The sequence below is a fragment of the Harpia harpyja genome, chromosome 23, assembly GCF_026419915.1.
Source record: "Harpia harpyja isolate bHarHar1 chromosome 23, bHarHar1 primary haplotype, whole genome shotgun sequence".
NCBI classification, from domain to species: domain Eukaryota; kingdom Metazoa; phylum Chordata; class Aves; order Accipitriformes; family Accipitridae; genus Harpia; species Harpia harpyja.
The window spans coordinates 16,962,911-16,982,534 of record NC_068962.1 but is presented as its reverse complement, the minus strand read 5'-3'; the positions used below and the strand labels follow the sequence as shown (position 1 = coordinate 16,982,534).

The 19,624-nt window shown below is 40.1% G+C and overlaps 1 protein-coding gene across 10 annotated transcripts in view; it reads right to left on the bottom strand.

The window, feature by feature from the left end:
* The window catches only part of GRIP1 (glutamate receptor interacting protein 1), a 326,610-nt gene that overhangs the window by 23,447 nt on the left and 283,539 nt on the right, over nt 1-19,624 (bottom strand). For all 10 annotated transcript variants that reach the window (XM_052774398.1, XM_052774404.1, XM_052774405.1 and 7 more), the window contains 5 exons: nt 16,039-16,225; nt 15,107-15,252; nt 13,416-13,496; nt 5,697-5,766; nt 5,291-5,436 (listed from right to left, as the gene is read on the bottom strand). In XM_052774398.1, the coding sequence (XP_052630358.1) occupies nt 5,291-5,436; nt 5,697-5,766; nt 13,416-13,496; nt 15,107-15,252; nt 16,039-16,225 (630 nt within the window). The remainder of the gene's footprint in view (nt 1-5,290; nt 5,437-5,696; nt 5,767-13,415; nt 13,497-15,106; nt 15,253-16,038; nt 16,226-19,624) is intronic.

Below are 19,624 nucleotides of genomic sequence, written 5' to 3'. Positions count from 1 at the left end.
TATTGCCAAAGCCTGATTACAGTGAAGTCAATAGAAAAACTCCCCTCATTCTATTAAGACTACATTTTACTCCATTTAAAATCTTTGTATCTTCTTTCCTATTAAAATATAGCTTCAGGCTATTTTGTTACAGAATCAGAGGATGACTGAGGTTGGAAGGGACCTCTGGATGTCGTCTTGTCCAACCCCCTGCCCAAGCAGGGCCACCAGGATCAGGCTGCCCAGGACCACGTCCAGACGGCTTTTGAATGTCTCCGAGGATGGAGACTCCACAACCTCTCTGGCAACCTGTGCCAGTGCTCGGTCGCCCTCACGGTGAAAAACTGTTTCCTGACGTTCAGAGGGAACCTCCCGTGTTTCAGTTTGTGCCCATGGCCTCTGGTCCTGTCGCTGGGCAGCACTGAAGAGAGCCTGGCTCCGTCTGCTTTACATCCTCCCTTCAGATAGTTATACACCTTGATAAGATCCCCCTGAGCCTTCTCTTCCCCAGGCTGAACAGTCCCAGCTCTCTCAGCCGTTCCTCATACGAGAGATGCTCCAGCCCCTTCATCATCTTTGTGGCCCTTCGCTAGACCCGCTGCAGTACGTGCCTGTCTGGGTCGTACTGGGGAGCCCAGGACTGGACCCAGCACTCCCGGTGTGTCTCCCGGGGCTGAGCAGAGGGGAAGGATCACCTCCCTCGACCGGCTGGCAGCGCTCTGCCTGATGCAGCCCAGGGCGCTGTTTTGGCCACCTTTGCCCCAAGGACACATTATTAGAGAAAAGACAAGTTACTACTATTGTATAAATACTGGTACTCATCTGTTTCTTGAAATGAATAGAAGGTATTTAGAATCAAAGATAATTCAAACGTTTTAAAACCAAACTTCCTTAAAAGAATTGTGGGAAATGTCAAAAGTCATGATAAGATGAACAGCTGTCTTACTAAGAGAACCTGAAATATATCCCATGTTTTTGATGGACAAGTTTTAAGCTTTTGTAACGGAATTAAAAATAGCTTCTGAATTATCAACTAAGTTGAATAATAACTCTATTAGATTTGATTTCATTATATTGCATGAAGTAATTTGCATTATTTTGAAATTTTAAGTCTCACCAAACAATCATCAGAAACGGAGAATAATTCATCACCAGGAAAGCTTAAATACAATGTATTTTCCTTAAACAATACCCAACAGGTGTTGCAGCAATAAGAAAGGCTCCTGTGTTTATACAGTGCATGCTCTTTACATATTATAAAAAAAAAATCCCAGCAGGAGAGCAATCAACTCCAGTATCTTTGAGTTGTGAAGGGATATTTTAAAATCTAAAATGCCAGATTTCTCCTCAGATCAAAATAACAAATTCTCCCTTGCCCATCTTATGATATTGGTATTCAGCCAGGATGTCTGGCCTGGCAGGCAACTTTTCCTAGATCTGTGGGTAATGACATTTCAAACAGCTCAGCGAGTGTGGAAAATGTCTAGGACGCACATTCCATAAATGTTACTAGAACCTGAGACAAGTTAGAAAATTCAAATGTTCCCATTTCTGTTCCTGTAGAGAGAAAAACTTTAAAAGGAAAAAAGATACCTGTTTTGCTAGCAAAGCTTCAAAGAGTTGCTTTCTTCTAATGCTGAACATAGTACTTAAGCAGAGCTAGAGAAACACTAGTATCTTTGGAGCTACTTTGTTTCTTCCCAATTTGCAGAAAATGTGGGACTTTAGCTCCCCAACTCTCTCCTATTTCCCCCTTGCTATCCACATAAAGAAACATGTCTACATAGAGAATCAAGGGAGAGAAGAATTAGTGGTGTTTATTCAGCAAAGAATACTGGGATTTTCATGCCTAGTGTGGGCCTTATACTCCTACATGGGGCACTATCATCAGTGTTTTGGCACAGTCCACATCAACTACACTTTATCCGACATGCTCTTTCCAGAAGCGCCCAACTCCCAAGACCCCACTGGAAGCCTCTGGCCGGCACACAGTGGGCTAGCACGTGAGCTGCCGCTGCACCGCAGAGAAGTGGCAGCTCTTGCTTGCTTGCTTGCTAGAGCATTTATGGAACGACGACAAATCCTCTGGGATCTAACGCTGATAACGTTTACACAGGTGTGGCACTGACACCGTACGAGACTTCAACTGAAGGATGAAAAGTAATCCACCAAGCTAATTGAAAATCTAACAGCCAGTATTTGCTAAGGGTCGACACAATCCTGACGTTTCTTTGCTATCAACAGTGAGTGAGTAAGAAGTTATTAATCATACAGCAGCCCTGCCACATGAGAGTTGGAAGTTTATAGATCTTAGTGAATGACTGGAAAAGGAGACTGGTCCATTATGTCTGTCTTCTGGTTAGCCCTAGTTAAGAAAATTAATGGCAGGCTGCAACAAATGTCAAATTGCTACACTGTTCTCTTTAGCACTCTTTCCAGGCAGCAGAATGTGAGCTATGTGAGAACACGGCATGCATGTGGCCTGAATTCCAATGAAGGCCAGTTTTGCCATGAAAGCAAAGAACTCGGATAGTCAAAAAAAGAGTGGTAGCCATTAGGTTAATCAGGAAATAAAATTGTCCTCAGTTTGGGAAGCTGGCAAAAAAAAAAAAAAGGACGGAAAAACTGCTGAAAGCACACTTCCATCTGGGGAGGAAATACAATCAAACTACCATGGTTTTGGGTCTCATGTTTTTGAGATTTTCCTTCTTTCTTTTCTTGTGTTGCAATTGTGGATAGTTCTAGGAAACCACATTTAATAAAGCAGACCCTCTGTGCTGCAGCACCTCTGCTCTGTCTGCTAGTCTCTTGCTCTTCAGAGTAACATCTGATCAATACAAAAAGGCAAAGAAGAGGATGGTCTGGGGGAGCACTTAACGTACTACCCTGCTGCTGGCCTCACCTGCACGGTTGGCTCTGAGACACATACAACTGTCTGGAGAAGGGAGGAGTTGGAGAGTCAGCAGAGGAAGAAAAAACAGAAGGAAGAAAGCAGAGCTAGAAGCTAGAAATACTTAAAAATGAATATAAAGAGTTTGAAAGACAGTGAGGAAACGAGAACCTAGGGAGGAAGAACCCCTGCTCCCTGCCTTCACCTCCTGAAAAAAGCATGCCACAAGAAATCAGGAAAAGTTTAAATCTTAATCTCATTCTGTGATTTAGAAATTGTTTTGGAGTGCTCCACGCCTACTCATCTATTAGCATCAAGCTTTCCTTTTCTTGGGGAATTTATTAACGATTTTTATCTGTTGAGTTTGAGAAGCACACTTCTTCCCTTTGTGAGAAAACAGACTTTCATAAATAAACTAATGGCAAATAAACAAAAATTTATCTTAACTGAGGTACACTTTTTGCTATGCCTTTGCTACTGTTTTGCCACTGGTTTTTAAAGTATTTTTTCTTTAGCATTTCAGGAGACATTCATTTTAGATTTCAAAGTACCTGAAATCTGCTATAAATACTTTCAATTACACTTTGACACTTAACTGCTACAAGAACCATTTGTATAGAGAATTTTGTTCAGTAGGTCTCTGAGTAGCTGTCCATTTACATTTGAATCTGTTCAGTTACACCAATTGTGTCTGGATAAGACACTGTACTTGTGTGAGAATCTTGATATAGATATATGATGTAACTGTAAAATAAGCAATGTGAATGTATAAAAGAAAACCATGGAATAAGAATCCCACTCAGACTAAAATCTGTACCAGCTACCATGGTGTGCAATACCTAGGAGAGCAAAGATGTTACTTTACATGAGTGGAGACTGAAATCCACATTTCAGTAACAGCAACAGAAAATGTGTACCAACTTCAATGGAAATGGAAGCTGTCCTAGAAAAATATTAAGTCCACAAGATGAGGGGGAGCGGGGAGACGACATGACACACACAGGACAAACCCACAAATGCTTGAAAGTGTGGGAGAAGTTACTACTTCTTCTACATAGCTTTAACTCACGCCCCTCTTCTATGGTCTGTTGGTAATTTCTCTGCAGGGTTATGAATGAGAAGGATTCTTCCAAATGAGGGGAAGAAGGTGAAGGAGGGATCCTAGGTGCCATGAACACTTAGAAGATAGACCCCCTCTTGTGCAGGAGAAAACTCAAACTTCCTTCTACGGGCATTTTTCCTGTCAATCTTCTGCCAAGTGCAGTTGCAGTTTGCTCTTCGTAATATGCCTGCTTTGCTCAGTTTTGCAAAGCAACTGTCAGTCAGGTGTCCTTTTGGATGTACAGCCCACAGCCAGTTTGGCCAGCCTCTGTCCAAGATGGACCAACTATGTGTAGCAAATTCCACCTCACCACTTGCAGGGGCCTAACCACAATATCCTGCTGAGCAGTGGCCATTCACTTTGCTGTATCAAAATTTACTTCTGAAAGCCAATTTGCACAAGGCGCTAAATGCATCTGCCTTTGCTTTGTGCTGATCATAGTGAGAAGATACTTCTGTTTGCTTTCAAAAGCAATTAAAGGAAAAGAGCATTCTAGTGCAATTCGAAATGCCATTTCAACAGTTGCACTTGATTTTAAATAATAAAGTGTGGCAGGCTGTGCCTTTTTGCTGTGAGGTTGTATAGAGCTTACGACAAGTGAATCTACAGTTCATGCTTTTGTGTAATGCTATAATATAAATCCCTGCAGTAATGGTAGTTATAATTGTCTAACTTCCTTTGCCACTAGAATGCATAACAGAACTCGCTTTATTATCTCCAGGCAGAAATTCTGCTCTTACAGAATCCATAATGGGGAAGATCCACGAATATTAGTAGATTTAGGTGTGCAAAATGATGGCAGCTCCATTACTTCCACTGAGCTGATCAGACGTGGCTTCTGCCATCCAGCACAGCATGTAAAGTACTACTTACCTTTAAGCACATGAACAGTCACACTGAAGTCAAGTTTGTAAGTTTACGGATAAAGCATGCACTTCACCACCCTGCTGGAGAACTGAGGCCTATGGATCCATGCTTTGCTAACCATGATTCCAATCTCAAAAGCAGAGAAAATTTCAATACGCAGATAAGAGAAAGATCAACCTTACTTGGCTGCACCTGAGGGGAAATTGCCTTTCCAGAAAACTGAAGACCTCATTTTGCAGTGCAGCTCCTGCAGGCAATATAGCCACTGAGAAAATTCAAAACTTTATATACCCTCAAAATTCTTTTTAGTGTGACATTTTCTGATTAGCATTAGCATAAATCAGCCATGTTTAGAAAAAAAAAATCACTAAAATTTAAATGCAAAATAATAACCCTATGTTCTAAAAATCCTGAAAAACCACAAGAATCTGCAATAGGCTCATTGCTAATACCAGAATTATCTTCATCTTTGCGGATCTTTAACTTTACAAGGTCCTCACAGTGCTGAAGGATCTGGACAGCATCTTCCATTGAGCAATTGTCAAGTCGAATGTTATCTATTGCAAGCAACTTATCACCCAGTTCGAGTGTCCCAGTTCTGTGAACAAGCAAACAAGCTTATATGAAATTCTAGTAACACTAAGGCAAGGTATTTTAGAAGGTATGAACATTATTATAGAAATGAGATGGATTTTTTAAAACAATTATTTCTTAATATGCTGGACTTTTAATTTGTAACTGTTTTTTACCAAAAAAAAAAAAAAAAAGCACGGTCTCTTTCAACTTCCCTCCGTTTAACTTGAGTCTGTCTGGCTACACAACGGAAACAGATTTTTACTGGGAGCTTGATTGTCTTACCTGTGAGCAACACTTCCTTTCTTGATATCAGAAATAACCAGAGGGTCCCCTGGTTTTCTACTGGATGGAGCTGTAATAAAGAATACATACAAGTATCTGTTTTTATTTCTAGATATGCAGATGGGCTAATTCTGTCCATAAATCAACACTTCATACAAATTATTTACCTGTATTATATTCCTTCCCCTAAATTGTATGGACATGAATACAAACAATCATCAGCAGCATATTAGTAAGAATTCTACTCAAAAATTGGAAAATGCCAGAGTTAAGGTGACTGATGCAAAGTGAATTTAACCTGATATGTCTGAATCCTGGGTTAGGTCAGGACTGAACCATGCGAAGATACCACTGTACAGCTGCAGTGATCTATCATAAAACGCTGTGTAGCTACAACACATAAGGAAGACTTTCTGTTACTAGAACCTTTCAGCACAACTACTAATGCTGATCTTTTGCCAGAATATTTCTGTCAGTCATAAATCATGTTTTATTATATCCCTGACCAACAGAGCTGCTGTGGCAAAATATCTAGAGTGGGCTAGCCCACATTCTTTACGTCCACTCCTGTCTCATTCAGTGCTTAAGACAGAGGTATGAAGATAATCCTTCCTGGGTGAGAAGGATGAATCTCCTTCACAATAAATGAGACGCTGTGGATAGTGGCCACACACACCATTGGGCTGATATGCAGTTACCACATCTGCACAGATGTACCTCACATCACATGGCTGCTTGCTTCACTATGACTCGCTGCTTCCTCTGAGGAAAACATGTGCCTCTTTAATGAGTAACCTTGCTCCTCTACATTGCTGCTGGGCCTTAAGCATTGTGGACTTTTCCCCACTTTGTACCGAGGGATACCTACTAGAAGCCCTGCAATTCTAGCAATGGTCAAATTAGTAGAACCCCCACCAGTCCTCTCCACTTCTTGGAGGCATCTGACATAACTTTCAATTTTCTATCTGTCCATCACGGTTAAAAGGATGCTCCACTCTACAGTGCCAGTCATTGCAATTCTCTACTGACTTGTGCAAAAGTATCTGACGAATTTCCCTTGGCCAGGAAATTTGCTTAGCAATTTTGCTTGACTTTTGGTTGCACAGGAAGCAGCTCACTACCCCAGAGGAAGACGACGATGACTACTGACTACCTCCGGAGGACTGTTTCTTGGAGCAGCCTCACTGAATGCATTGTTTTGGAGGGTTCATCCATTTGCTGACAGAAGACTGCACTGAAGGTCTGATATGGTAAGCAGTGGGCGCAGAACTTGAGGGTGACGAACGATACAGGCGCCTGCTCTCTGCCATGAGGAAGCAGCACACCACCTACAGCTGCTCTGGCCAGGAGGCGGTCCACGTGGTGAGCGCAGGCTGACTTTTGGGACCGTTGTGAACAAAGAGCGTGCTAATATTAAAACATTGCCACATGGTATAAGGCTCTTGGTTCTCCTGAAAGCACTAATGGTTTTTGCACGTGTAGGCTCTTCAATCGCCCCAAGCCATTTCTGCTCTGCGTACTGAGGCCTCTGCACTCATTCACAGAAAGTACTTTTCCATTAGGCTCCAACGCCTAACTGATGATCACCCAAAAAGCTACCCATACTGGAGGATCACCTACAAAATCCTGATGTCAGTTACTTTAGCAGCTCATGATTCTTCTCTTTGATGGAAAATGACAGATCTTCACCTACAGCAACCACAAGGTATATTAATAATGACATTTCCAACACAATATTCTAACAGATCTTGTTAACCTTGGCTGCCCCGGATGAGAAAGCCTTTGAATGTCCAAAGGAACTGTTTAAGAACTGCTAAATAGCCATATTTCAAATGCAGTGTCTTGAAAGTCCAGAAGACAGATGTACAAGGACTTTCAAGAATTTTTAGAAACGTGCCTAAAACAGCATGCTTTCAGGAAATGCCTATGTTACAATTTAGAGAACAGCAAATAACTTTTTGCAAGACGTGTAATTTTCATAGCTTGTTTCTCATACTTTCACACCATCGGGCAACTGTATCTTTAAGATAGTTCCATGATTTACTTGAATTCTTTGGGTTTGTTTCACCAATTTGTATCTTATAAAATTTTAAAGTAACACTTTGGCAAACACTTTTTTTTTAAATTCTACGTTTTTACCCTCTGGTTTGCCTTATAAATCTCTGATGTAATATGCCACCCACTGTACAATGTCTGCAGTTTGAGATGAGTACTGCGATAGTTTTTAGGAACCTGCTTTATAAAAATTACCAGTACTAAAGAAAACAGCCCATTATTGTTCCAAAAAGGAGAGAGAAGGAACCAAAATGGGGGACAAAGCACAGCCCAAAGTGCAAAGCTACAGAGTACATGTGGATGCAAAGGGTATGATATTGTCCACAAAGTTATTACAGTTTCAAACTGAGTAAGTGTGAACCAGCGGTATTTTGTCAGTTATCCTGGGCTATTAATTGCGTGTAGTGGATGAAAGCCTTTTTGCAGGCAGCAAACCCAGCTCGGTGTGAAATGAATCCCCCCATGCTGACAAGCCCTTAATAAGCAGTTTCACTACACTTTGTTTTACTTTTGTTCAGTGCTCATGACATACTTACTACAAACTATTCAAGTTGTGTTGCAGAGATAAAATCATTAATTTCCTCCTGAACTTTTGTACCGCACATCACCACAGCCTAAGATTGCCTCCCAAACACTAGCAAACAGATGCTGTCCCCAACAAGAAGATTGAGTACTATTATCCTGATTTTACAGATGGGGAAAGGAAACATAGGAACCTTTAGGTCAAAGTATGACAATTTTCAGTGAGCAATTTGAGATACCCATGCCTTTATTTCTCACAATAGTTTGTAGTATGTAACAGCTCCTATGTCCACAGCACAGCTACCGGCATTTTCAGCAACAGCTGCAGATGCTCAGCATTTCTGCAAGTGTGACCCCAGGATCTCAATGTTTTCCACAGAAAATCAAGCAGCCACCTGTGGAAAATATCTCCCCCCCCCCCATGAAATGACTCATCTCAGCACAACTCCACTGCAGAGAAAAGGAAAAAACCCCTTATTTCTCCAGGGTAGCATTAAACCATCTTGACCATGAGATCACCTCCTTTTTCTTTCTGCAATCCTCCACCTCATTCATTATGCAGCCTCCATCCCCTTTGATACACACCACTGTTTCATCTCTCCCCAGAGAGCAGAGAAGCAAGAATGCCAGTGAGAAATGAGTATTTGACCACTTAATTAAAAAAGATATCCTCATGAATTAACGCAAGTTTGAAGTGACACTGTACAGCTTTAAGTTTCCATTTTCATGTTGCATTTCAGAATTATTTTTGTTTTTAAGAAGCAATTAAAAACAGAGCATCTTACCGCTCACCCATGTCCAGCCTTCTTGTTCAAGTCCCAGCTTCCCCTACCCCTGATCACACCTCAGCCTCAGCCCTCGCTGTCTCCCTGTTATGGCTCTGCGCTCATTTTCTCTCCTTGTCCTATTCTGCTTGTCCACCAAAGATCTCATCTTTCCTCCTCCCCGGTCCAGCTGCTAGTCTATCTAATGCTGAACTTTTGTAGAGACCTTACACAGTCTGTATAATGAAGTACAAGTGGACTGAAGAGTGCATAAAGTTGTACAGATACTAAATTTAGTGTTGCAGCTGGAAGGCTAATCTTTAGCAAGTTGTTTGTTCTCTCTCTTTAAATTACTTTATGAACCTAGGTCTCTGTCCCAGGCCTCTACCCTACTTCTACTAGTAAAGACACACTTCCCCTGCCTATCCCCTGCCACTTGAAAGCAAGTTCAGTGAAGTGTTGTCAGTTTTGTAGATCAGCTGTTCTATTAGTTTTAAAAAACCCTCAGACAACTCTCCTTTCTTATTTCACTGCTAATCCCAAGAAAAAAACCCAATGTGACTTATGCGGATTTTGGGGTGGACTTCCTACCTACCACCCAGCCCAAACTCACTTACTAGGCTCAGCCTGGCTTCAAGGTTTGGAGTTTGATCAAACTCTGAACAAACTGAACAAGCAGAGGAAAATGTTCATGGGATGGAAAAATATCTTTTACACAAAGCCAGTTCACTTATCCACAATGGTGGTTAACAGCTCCTAGACTTTTTAAAAATTATGTGACTATTAAATAGATGAAAGAGCTTTTTAAAATTAGACTGATGTAGCTCTTTCATTTCCTAAGTACTGGTTCACGTGGAGCAGCTGAGAAACCTGCTGATTCTTCAGGCCTTGTCTTGAAAATGATTACTTGGAACATTGCAAAATGAAGTTGAGTTTGCTAGGTGAAATCCCAAAATACACAGAAACATGCTTTAGAAAGTAAATTCTCGTAGTCTATCTGTAGATATTTACAAAGCTTGTTTCTGATGAAATACAAAAGCAATAAAGCAGGCTATAGTATAGCTTCTAGTCAAAATGACTTAGAAAAACTGATGATAGTTTGGGTGAGATTCTGATATTCTTACCAGCTTTGCAGCTTCTTATTCCTTGAGTAGTCCCATTAGCTTCAGAGAGATTATTTATGAAGCAAGGTGCTGCAGTTCATTACCAGTAAGGATATCAGAATCTTACTTAAGAAAGAAAGAAAAGGAGAAAAGAGCTGTTAACTACAATTACCAGGCTGTACTAGTAAGTAATTTTCTCGGACATCGTTCAATGTATTTAAAAAATATTACTCTATGATAAAGTAGCCAGTGGCACAAAAATTTATCTTAAAAAAAAAACCAACCAGCTATATTCCATTACATGGTCTAAAATCAATGTCACTGGCAAATAAATTCAAACAGATTTCAACACTACTAGATCTACTTGAAAGCCATCCTTCTTCTAGGGAATGTTTCTGTTATAAAAGCATAATCACACACACATGGACACTGCTGTGTCATGCTTTATTTGGATGATGTAATTTTAAGAACCGAGACATTCTAATTGCTCCAACCAGGTAACTGGGTGTGAAAATGATGGTACCTGAAGCACAAAATTATATATAGTCACTTATATTTGCCAACTGTGAAATGGGCTCTTTATTGAGTGTAAGTAGCTATTAATAGGAAGATTAGACAGATACTGCAGAGATAAGGGAAGGATGATAGGACGATGGAAGTCCAGCATGTGTGCGAAGGCAGCAACGGGCAAGGCCAGTATACTGTGAGGTAACCGACATGCACCATCCGTACCTCAGTGCTCTGCATTAACATTAACAATGATGCTCATGAAACTTTCTTCTCTATTACTTTCTAGGGGTTTCTGCTATCTAAGGGGATTTTGAAGGGGTTTTTTGTTTTGCTTTTTTTCTTGCATTAACAAATCTGAAACTAAGAGAAGCTTAGCCTCTTCCCCTATTACATGTCATGTTATTCAAAGACCATGAATTAGCTTAACTGTCTTTAGTGTTGTGTGTCACCTCAGATATGCCTTCAGGTACCTGGCCGTAACTCCATGCAGGCACGCTTGGTGTTTATTACCAAGGAAAACAACACAAAGAAAGAGAAATAAATTCGTTTTCCAGGATGTTTGCCTCCTAACAGCTGACTTAAAAGAACTCTTGGACTTAAAAACAGGCATATGTTCAGGTGCCAACCCAAGGTGAGGCTTACATTTCCCTTCTGACAAAAAATGTCTGTCTTGTCTGTCAGGTCAGGTCATTTCCCGACTTTCTCATCCAAATCCCAAGCTAAACTGGGGATATGGAAAGCAAGACAGACATTTTTCTGTAATGTTTTTATAGAGACAGAACTTCTCACTCACCATTAACTCCACCACCTTGAGAAGAGAGAGGATGAAACAGGTCTTTAGCACTTAAACAGATCAAGCCCAAAAGTGAATAAACTTGATCTCCTCTGTCACCCCTGTTTAAGCCTGGTCACACCACCTCCACCGAGTTTCCCTTAGTATTTGTTTTTTAAAAGAAATCATACAGCTTTCTGACAATATCAGTAATAAATGGCCTGCTAATGTGCTAAAGTGCCCTGACAAAAATTTGACAAAATGAATATAAAACGGTTACATTCTTCACATCACACTCTCATTTAGGAGTTAATTAGGTAGAACAGAGCAAAGCACTGAAAAGCAACCATGAAATGGAGCAATTCAACACTTCTACCAAGCAAATTTACAAACTTTCAGTTATTAGTATAAAAACTTTAAAATCAAGTAAATAATTAATCCTAGACACATTTCATATACATTAAATGCTATTAATAAGTGGGATTATTATATATAACAGATCATTTAATTTAAATATTAAAGATACTGCAGTATACTCAGAAGAGCAGAGCTAAGACCAACCAGGCATTGCTCTGATTATAAAAAGCACTAATTTTATAAAGCACTAACTTTTTGAATTAAGTTCCAAGTCAGGAAGGTATGCAAAATTTGGAAGAGGAGTGCTAAATACTAAATCTCAAGAACATTAGCTTTCCTTTCAAAGTTTACTCCCACAGACAGAAAAAAAAGTACAAGATGTCTGAATTCCAAAATGCAGCACAAATCAAACTACTAGGAAGACCGTATTTTTACAATAATCCTACAAACCATTACCAATCCCAAGAATAATCTTTAAATAGAACAGCCTCTCTCCAGGTTTTCTCATTTCTCAACATCTTCATTTGCACAAATACAAGGAGACCTATGATTTTGCTTCAAGCATCACATCACATCTTAGAGAGTCCAACAATTACTCGTTCAAGCGTGCAACGCAAGCAAACAGGCCTGCAGTGTCTCCTATTTATTTCTCAGATGTAATTCTTAGCACTGAGTTTCCTGCTGTACTTTTGATTAACCTTATTCCATTGTGCTGGTAAAAGCTTTGAGAATGTAAGTCAAAGCACAATCTTTCCCCAAGACACATGACTAATTCCAAAGAAAGACTAATAGTCTAAGAAAGGCCACAACCATAAAGGAATGTTAATTCCAATGAGAGCAGATTCTGCACTGTCGTTAAGTACATTAAACACAAGCCCATTAACTGTCATATGGATTGTTCTTCCTTCCATCAAGGGCTGAACTTGGTATGCTGGAGTTTACCTGGTCCAAATTCAGTCCTAACACAGCGTTTACTGTCTGCTCCCCAAATAAGTATAGAAACACTTTGATTTCAAACAACACTAACAAATACTTTTTGAGAACCAGACTAATGCAGGCGCTTGTTATCTTCTTTAGCAATCTCCGAAATCCCTAGCAAAAGGGGATTTTGCTACATGACCTGCACATTTAGGACTGCCCACTAGTTTTACAGATTGAGGATGTATTCTCAGACTCTGGGTTCTGAAGCAGAAAATAACCCCATGTATGTGCATCCTCATGCCTGTGAGAACCCTTGAGTTCAGTGGGGTTCTGTTCAAAAGCCTGTGAGAGACCACGACAGACTTTGCTTTAAACTTCCCAACTATGGAAATACTTTTGCATGGGCCTAATTCTATTGACTTCTTTTTTCTTTTTTTTTTTAAATAATTTTAATGGGATTTAAGTATGTGCTTCACATGAAGGAATAGGTCAAGCTTTAGGCCTGGTAAACTTCTGGCTTCTTTAACTACTGGAAGGGGAGTATAAATCTGTTACAGAACGGTATTTCATCAGAGACAGAGCACTGCTAATCATCCCTTTCTAGAAAAAGAAGAAAGAAGTTTATACCAAAACAAACATGAGTATATCGCTACAGGACCTACTATCTGCAGATAACCCCATAAATGTGGTCTTAAAAATAAGCACTTTCACTTACAACTTATGGTGATGCCAAGTTCCACATTATGCTTCTTTGGTAGTTTTACATGAAATGTTCCACTGCTTGGTATAACTGATTCTATAAAAAAATATTTAAAATGTTAGATCATTTATAAGGCACAGCAATTCCAAGCGCATGGAACTATACGTGTAAGTTGATGAAATCACATCAGCATCAGAAGCCATGGATGAAACACGGGTGCTGAACTGAAGGAAGCAGGGCATACGAAGTATGATTTACACCTCTATTGGTAATTTCACGGTAACTCAATTTTTTTTTAAGGTTTAACTGAATTTATGGAGATTGCATGGGCCAGCAGCTGAGACTGCAGGTTTTTAGCTTATACGCAAGTTCTGTGAGCACACGTGAAAATTTTAGTGCTGGCAGATAACTTTTTAATTAAAAAGACAGGAGATCAAGTCTTAAGGATTTCAGGCCTTTGTTGCTGTAGGTCTAACACATTTGTAACTGTCCGCTAAAGTAACTGCCATGGATTTTACATCTACTGGGAAGAAAAGGAATCAAAACATCACCAATGGAGAAGTGCCTGGCGCTGACTGAGGCAAAACCCACTTGAACACACAGCACTGTATTTGAATCCTGACTTTTGGCATCACTGCTAGCAAAAGTTTGGGCCTTGGCCTGAAAAGGAGCGACTGAAATTACAGCTATGGAAACATATAAACGTACATGTGGCAGAGTGGTCTAACCATAAGCATGAGCCTGCTGTCATGGCACAAATGGGAGGAGCACAGACAAGTCCAGGGACTGAAACGCATGTGACTTCAGCTGTATTTAAATGACTTTCTCATTATTTGGTTTCCTTATTTTTTAATATATCATTTCCTATGTATCTGAATGTACATACTGTATTTGGCGCTTTTTTTTTAACATTATACTAGATGTGTGCATACTAAAAGATTATACAGAATTACTCTAGGAATCTTTAGCTGCTTTTGAGATCATGATTTATAATACCATTAACAATGATCACACTATGCAAAACACAGCACATCCAACATTGTCATGACTTCAAAGGAGCTACTGTCAGCTGAACACAGAAGTCTTAAAAGTTTTTACTATTTACGTAGTGGGATAGTGCACATAATGCGTACTTCGATTCACACAATTTGTGATTTTATAGGTATATCCTGTATGCTTAAACACCACACAGAATAAAGGAAAGCCATTAGTAATAATGAAGACTCACCAGCAACATTAACAGTGATTTTTCTGGCTTTTATTAATTCCATTTCGATTATTTTATCTAGATTGTTGGTTTGAGATACTGTAAGTGAAACTTTTCAGAGTTTTCTGCTTATCCATCCTTTTATAATACTTTTCTGTCTAGTAAAACATTTCATTAGCTGGCCTGTAGAGGATTTGTCTCTGCTCAGCAGAATATTTCTATCTCAGGGCAGAAAAATGTCTGGAAATAACTCAGAGAAGGGACTGTCACCAGATCTTACTACAGGAATTGTCATTTCTATTTGTGTTCTGAAGTATGCTGCAGGGCTACGCGAAATGGGAAAGCTGTACAAGGAGACACATGCTTCAAACAGGTCACTTGAAAACTGAATGGTGCATATGTGAGAAGGAAGTCTCCACCTTGGACACCTAACACTTGCAATGTACTTGGGATTTATTCCTTCGCTTTCTTGCAAGACAGAATAACAGTACATTCATACCTGCAACATCAAATTCTATTTCCAAAGTGACCTTGTTGGTGATAGAGGAGTCTCTGAGCAGTTGATTGGCCTCATCAAATGTGCTGTCTTCCGTCGGGACACCATTTATTGCCACTATTCTGTCTCCTATTTGCAGCACCCCACACCTTGGTACACAATGATACAAAACAACCATCAGATGTGCACGTTACCAGAACCAGCAATATCAAACACAATCAACGTAACCTTGAAGGACAAGTGCAGCATAGCAGCTCAACAGTCTACCCAGGCACAGAGGGGGACAGAAACTGCTGCTGCCCCTTTGCACCAAGACACTACCAAGCAATCCCAGCACGGGTCGTGCTCTCTGGGTGCTGGGACCCAGGAAGAGGGGCACAGTCTTCACGACTCCACCTCACCCATGGACATCACCTCTGCCTCCGACCCTGGGCTACAGGTGTTGCAGCTCTTCAGTGGCAGCTAGTACTTGCCTGTGCAACTACTACTGTCCTCATGCCATGCTTGAAGACATACATAAGCATAAAAATGCAACTGAAATGCTGCAATGAAATCATAAGTAAGTCAAAACTCTGGTATTCCCTAACATTTGGTTCTGTACCAAAACTGAACAGAGCTGGATGTGCCCCATGGCACCCTGAATTATCACTATTTTGACTTCAGCGATGTTTCTGATTTTTTTTTTTTTTCCTTTTGCATGAATATAGCTTCCAGTCTGCAGCTGGAGGACTCTGGATGATAAAAACACTGGTGCTTGTCATTCTTCTTATAGCTGATCAAGCATATGAAATATTGTCAGAACAGACAGTTTATTACTTGCCACACTTCCATTGAGCAAGGCCCTGCAATTTATCACAAATCGAAAGCAACAAGCCCGAAGTACCCCAAGGAATGCTCACCAAAACGCACTTAGCAGTCAACTGAAAGAACCTCACCTTTCCGCCGGACTGTCAGACTCAATATAGGAAATGAGAGGTGGAGAAGACAAGGTCTCGGTAGCAAACACGCTACCCTGGAGCTGTATCCCAAACCCTACTATGGGGTCAGCTGTCAGCACTACTTCTGTGGTTTCTGTGTGGACGACCTGCCCAGCCAAACCAACAGTGCTAGAGGCTAAGGACACTATAAAACAGAGCAGACCAGGAGGAAAGACATTCACACACAGCAGAAATTTCATTGCTCTTTGAGACAATTCATCTGTACAATAAACCTAGTCAACAAAACATCTCTTTTAAAGTCAATTTAGGCTAGAGTTTATAAATTATGTATAAACAGTTATGACATATAAGAGAATAGAAAACATCTGGTTGTATGTTAGAATGCAAAAAGATCGTTCTTGTACTGAGTAAAATAAATGTGTTTGACACCGCCACCCCAAAAATCTCAGAACATCCTTGAATTCTGTTTGCTTTAGGTTTGAGGCGTGGATGAGCGGAATTTTCACAGGAGCTAAGGGAATTGGAGGCGCAAGCCCAGCTGTTATTCAGGCTGATTCCCACGAGCTCTTTTGAACATCTCACAGCAATGCATTGCTGTCAGCAACAAAGCACATGGCCCAGGCTTGCTTGCAAGAAGTAAGGATGCCTTCCTCTTGTACATGTTTACTGCACGTCAGCCATTTGCCAGGCTAACTGGGTAATGTAAGCTGAACAAACCCCTCTGTTTTAGCAACCAGTATATCTCAAGAGACTGTGAGAAAAAAAGTTCTTTGGGGTCTCAAAGGAACTGGGGGACCCTTCTGTGAGAAACACAGGCAGCTACTTCTGTACTCCTGATTTACTTCCTCTCTCTGTTCTCACTCTTGTTCTAAATAGGCTGCATTACAGAACAAATCAAGATAAAAACAACATTGAGATTCAATGCAATTACCTATTAAAGGAGGAGACTGCACCTTTGATTCTTTGATCTCTGCCCAAATGTCTATTGTATCATTGTTTGAATTCCCCCAGTGACAAACTACTGCCTTTCATTATGTCATACAAAGAAAGCTAGAGTTTTTCAATTCCTGTTCAGACCAGTAACGATAATCCTCCAGTGCTGCGGATTCTGAATGTTTTCATGTTATAAATCTATGCCATTACCTCTCCACCTCTAATTTCCTTCAAGACCCATTTCTGCCTGCAGTAGCTACTAAGAATTAGATAAAAGTTCATGGTTTATCTGAGGGCTGTTTAACTGTGGATTTTTTTTTTTTTTCTTAGAGTTGGAAAAAAATTAGTTCTTGTTTTTACATTATAGATAATATTAGCACAGCTGTACAAACATGTCAGAGGTTGTATAAGTATTTCCCACACTTCGGAGTTACAACCACTAGACTTTTGCTCTGAAATAGTTAGTATAAAATCTGATTAATGTGGCACAGTTGCCAATGACAGTTCTGTTGCAAAAGTTTCACTTGCCAAAATCAGCATGAGTTTCCATTTTCACCCAGCAAAGCTCCTTTCAACTCTGAAACCGTCTTTTCTAAATTACTGTGAATTCTCACTCATATCTTGTTTTAATTTTCCTTTGTGAGAATTGTGTATTATTTCAGTTACTCAATAGCTTCCTTCTTACTGTTTCTTTTATCTGCACTCAGTAAGACATGCTCATACCCAAATGCAAATACCAGTAATCTGTTCTTAGAAATGGCCACCAGCTTTAGGATTTACTGCATGTGAGAAATAGGTTTCTCCAGCCCTCAGTGCTGCAAAGGCTAAAATATGACTAAACCAGATAAATTCAGAGTTAATTTAGGGCATCCAAGCTCAGAAAAGTTCAATTTTCCTTTTCTTTAAGGTCACACAACAGTTGCTTGTTAGCTGCGTCTTTGTTTCCCATCACTTATGTGTCCACTCCCCCGTGCAGCAGGCATCTAGCTGACTCTGTAACTTTCTTACTCTTTTTCTAATACCCTACCAGGAACCTAAAGGTCTCATAACATTTATTTCAACTTTTAGGACATCTAAGGTTTTAATTCACATTGGGAAATTAAGTTACTATTTGTGGGATTTAAAACTCACCCTGATAAATATCTTGATGATGTGGACACTTAAAAGTGACAATTAGGAACTCCTCCCACTCCCAAAGAAAACAAAACAGGAACAAAAAAAGCAGAGATGAAAATACCCTTTCCAAATCATGTAACAATAGCTACCTGCTAAGCCTCTATAAAATGCCACAGGTACCCAAACCCATGACTTAGAGCACGCTGGGGTTTGTAACTCAACAACAATTGCAGCAAGAAGCACTGCCATTTTTTTTGCTGCTTGATGGATTAGAAGTTTTACCGGCCAGGAAGCAGCCTTATTGATTTAACAAGGGGCATGGATGTATACGTAGTTTGAGTGAACCCTGGTTGCTACTGCTAGGGGTACATTTTCGCATAATTGTATAGTTTTCATCCAACTCTTAGCAACACTCCTGAGGGCTGGTTTACTATATGCTCTGCAGTTATGTAAATAATAATCTTGAATTTGAACATTATGTACTTGTTACTTTTATTTCTGGAGCCATATGAGAAGCAGAGCAAGATGTATTTAAAGGTACGTATATGGATTATTATGCCTGCAGTCTCCTGCTCTGACGCTTGAGAAACTGCAAAACATTCACTATTCCTCCTGGTAGCAGCTAACTTAGATGTGCTAAGAAAACAGCACCCATGCACATCTAAGACCCTCTCTAATTTCTACCAGATATGCAGCCCTAGTAACTATCATGTAAGTTGGTATAAAATTGTATCTCACTTTCAAGTATTAACATGGACCTATTACAAAATACATCAGGATTTAAACTTTAACCAAATAATAATCTAAGTGTTTCCACAATGAACACCATACTTTAAAACCAAAAAAAGTGGAGGAAGAATAAAAATTGAAACCAAGTGGCATGCATAAAGCACGTGACAGCAGGGCATGCCTTCAATTTTTACAGCCACATGTTTGGAAGGATTTGTGTAACTAATGCAATGATTGTAAAATCATGGCCATGAAAGTCTTGTAACCCCCTGTACCATCGCACTTCACGATCATGAATTTTAGCACGATCACATTGTTATGCACATTTTCCTAAATAATTGGCAATGTAAATTTTATAGCACCCTTCACCAGTACATCTTTTTCTTCCCAAATGACATCCTAAGAGATTTATTAAAAGTTACATTAATAAAACCCACAAATGATCCAACTGGATTAAAGAAAAAAAAAATCCCACTAAAATTAAGAGAGTGTGCTATTCCTTTTCTATGAAAAGGACAGCAGTCGATGCTACCTGGTTCTCATGAGTCTCCCACAAAGGGAGAGAGGCAAGGTTTTCCAAGTCCTGTTGATGGACGGTGGAAGGGTACAGGACCAGTCATTCTCTATCATGGTCACCTGTAGCACATTCAGTCCAGTGCGGGTCTCTTAAGTTGGCTGTTACTGCAGTCACAAGTATGGGTATAAGTCTAGCAACAGGAGTAAGGAACTCTGCATGGGCTGAAAAGCAAGCTCAAGGAAAGGGCAAGCAAGCCGGCTGGCCAGCCAATTCCTCCAAAGCCAGCTC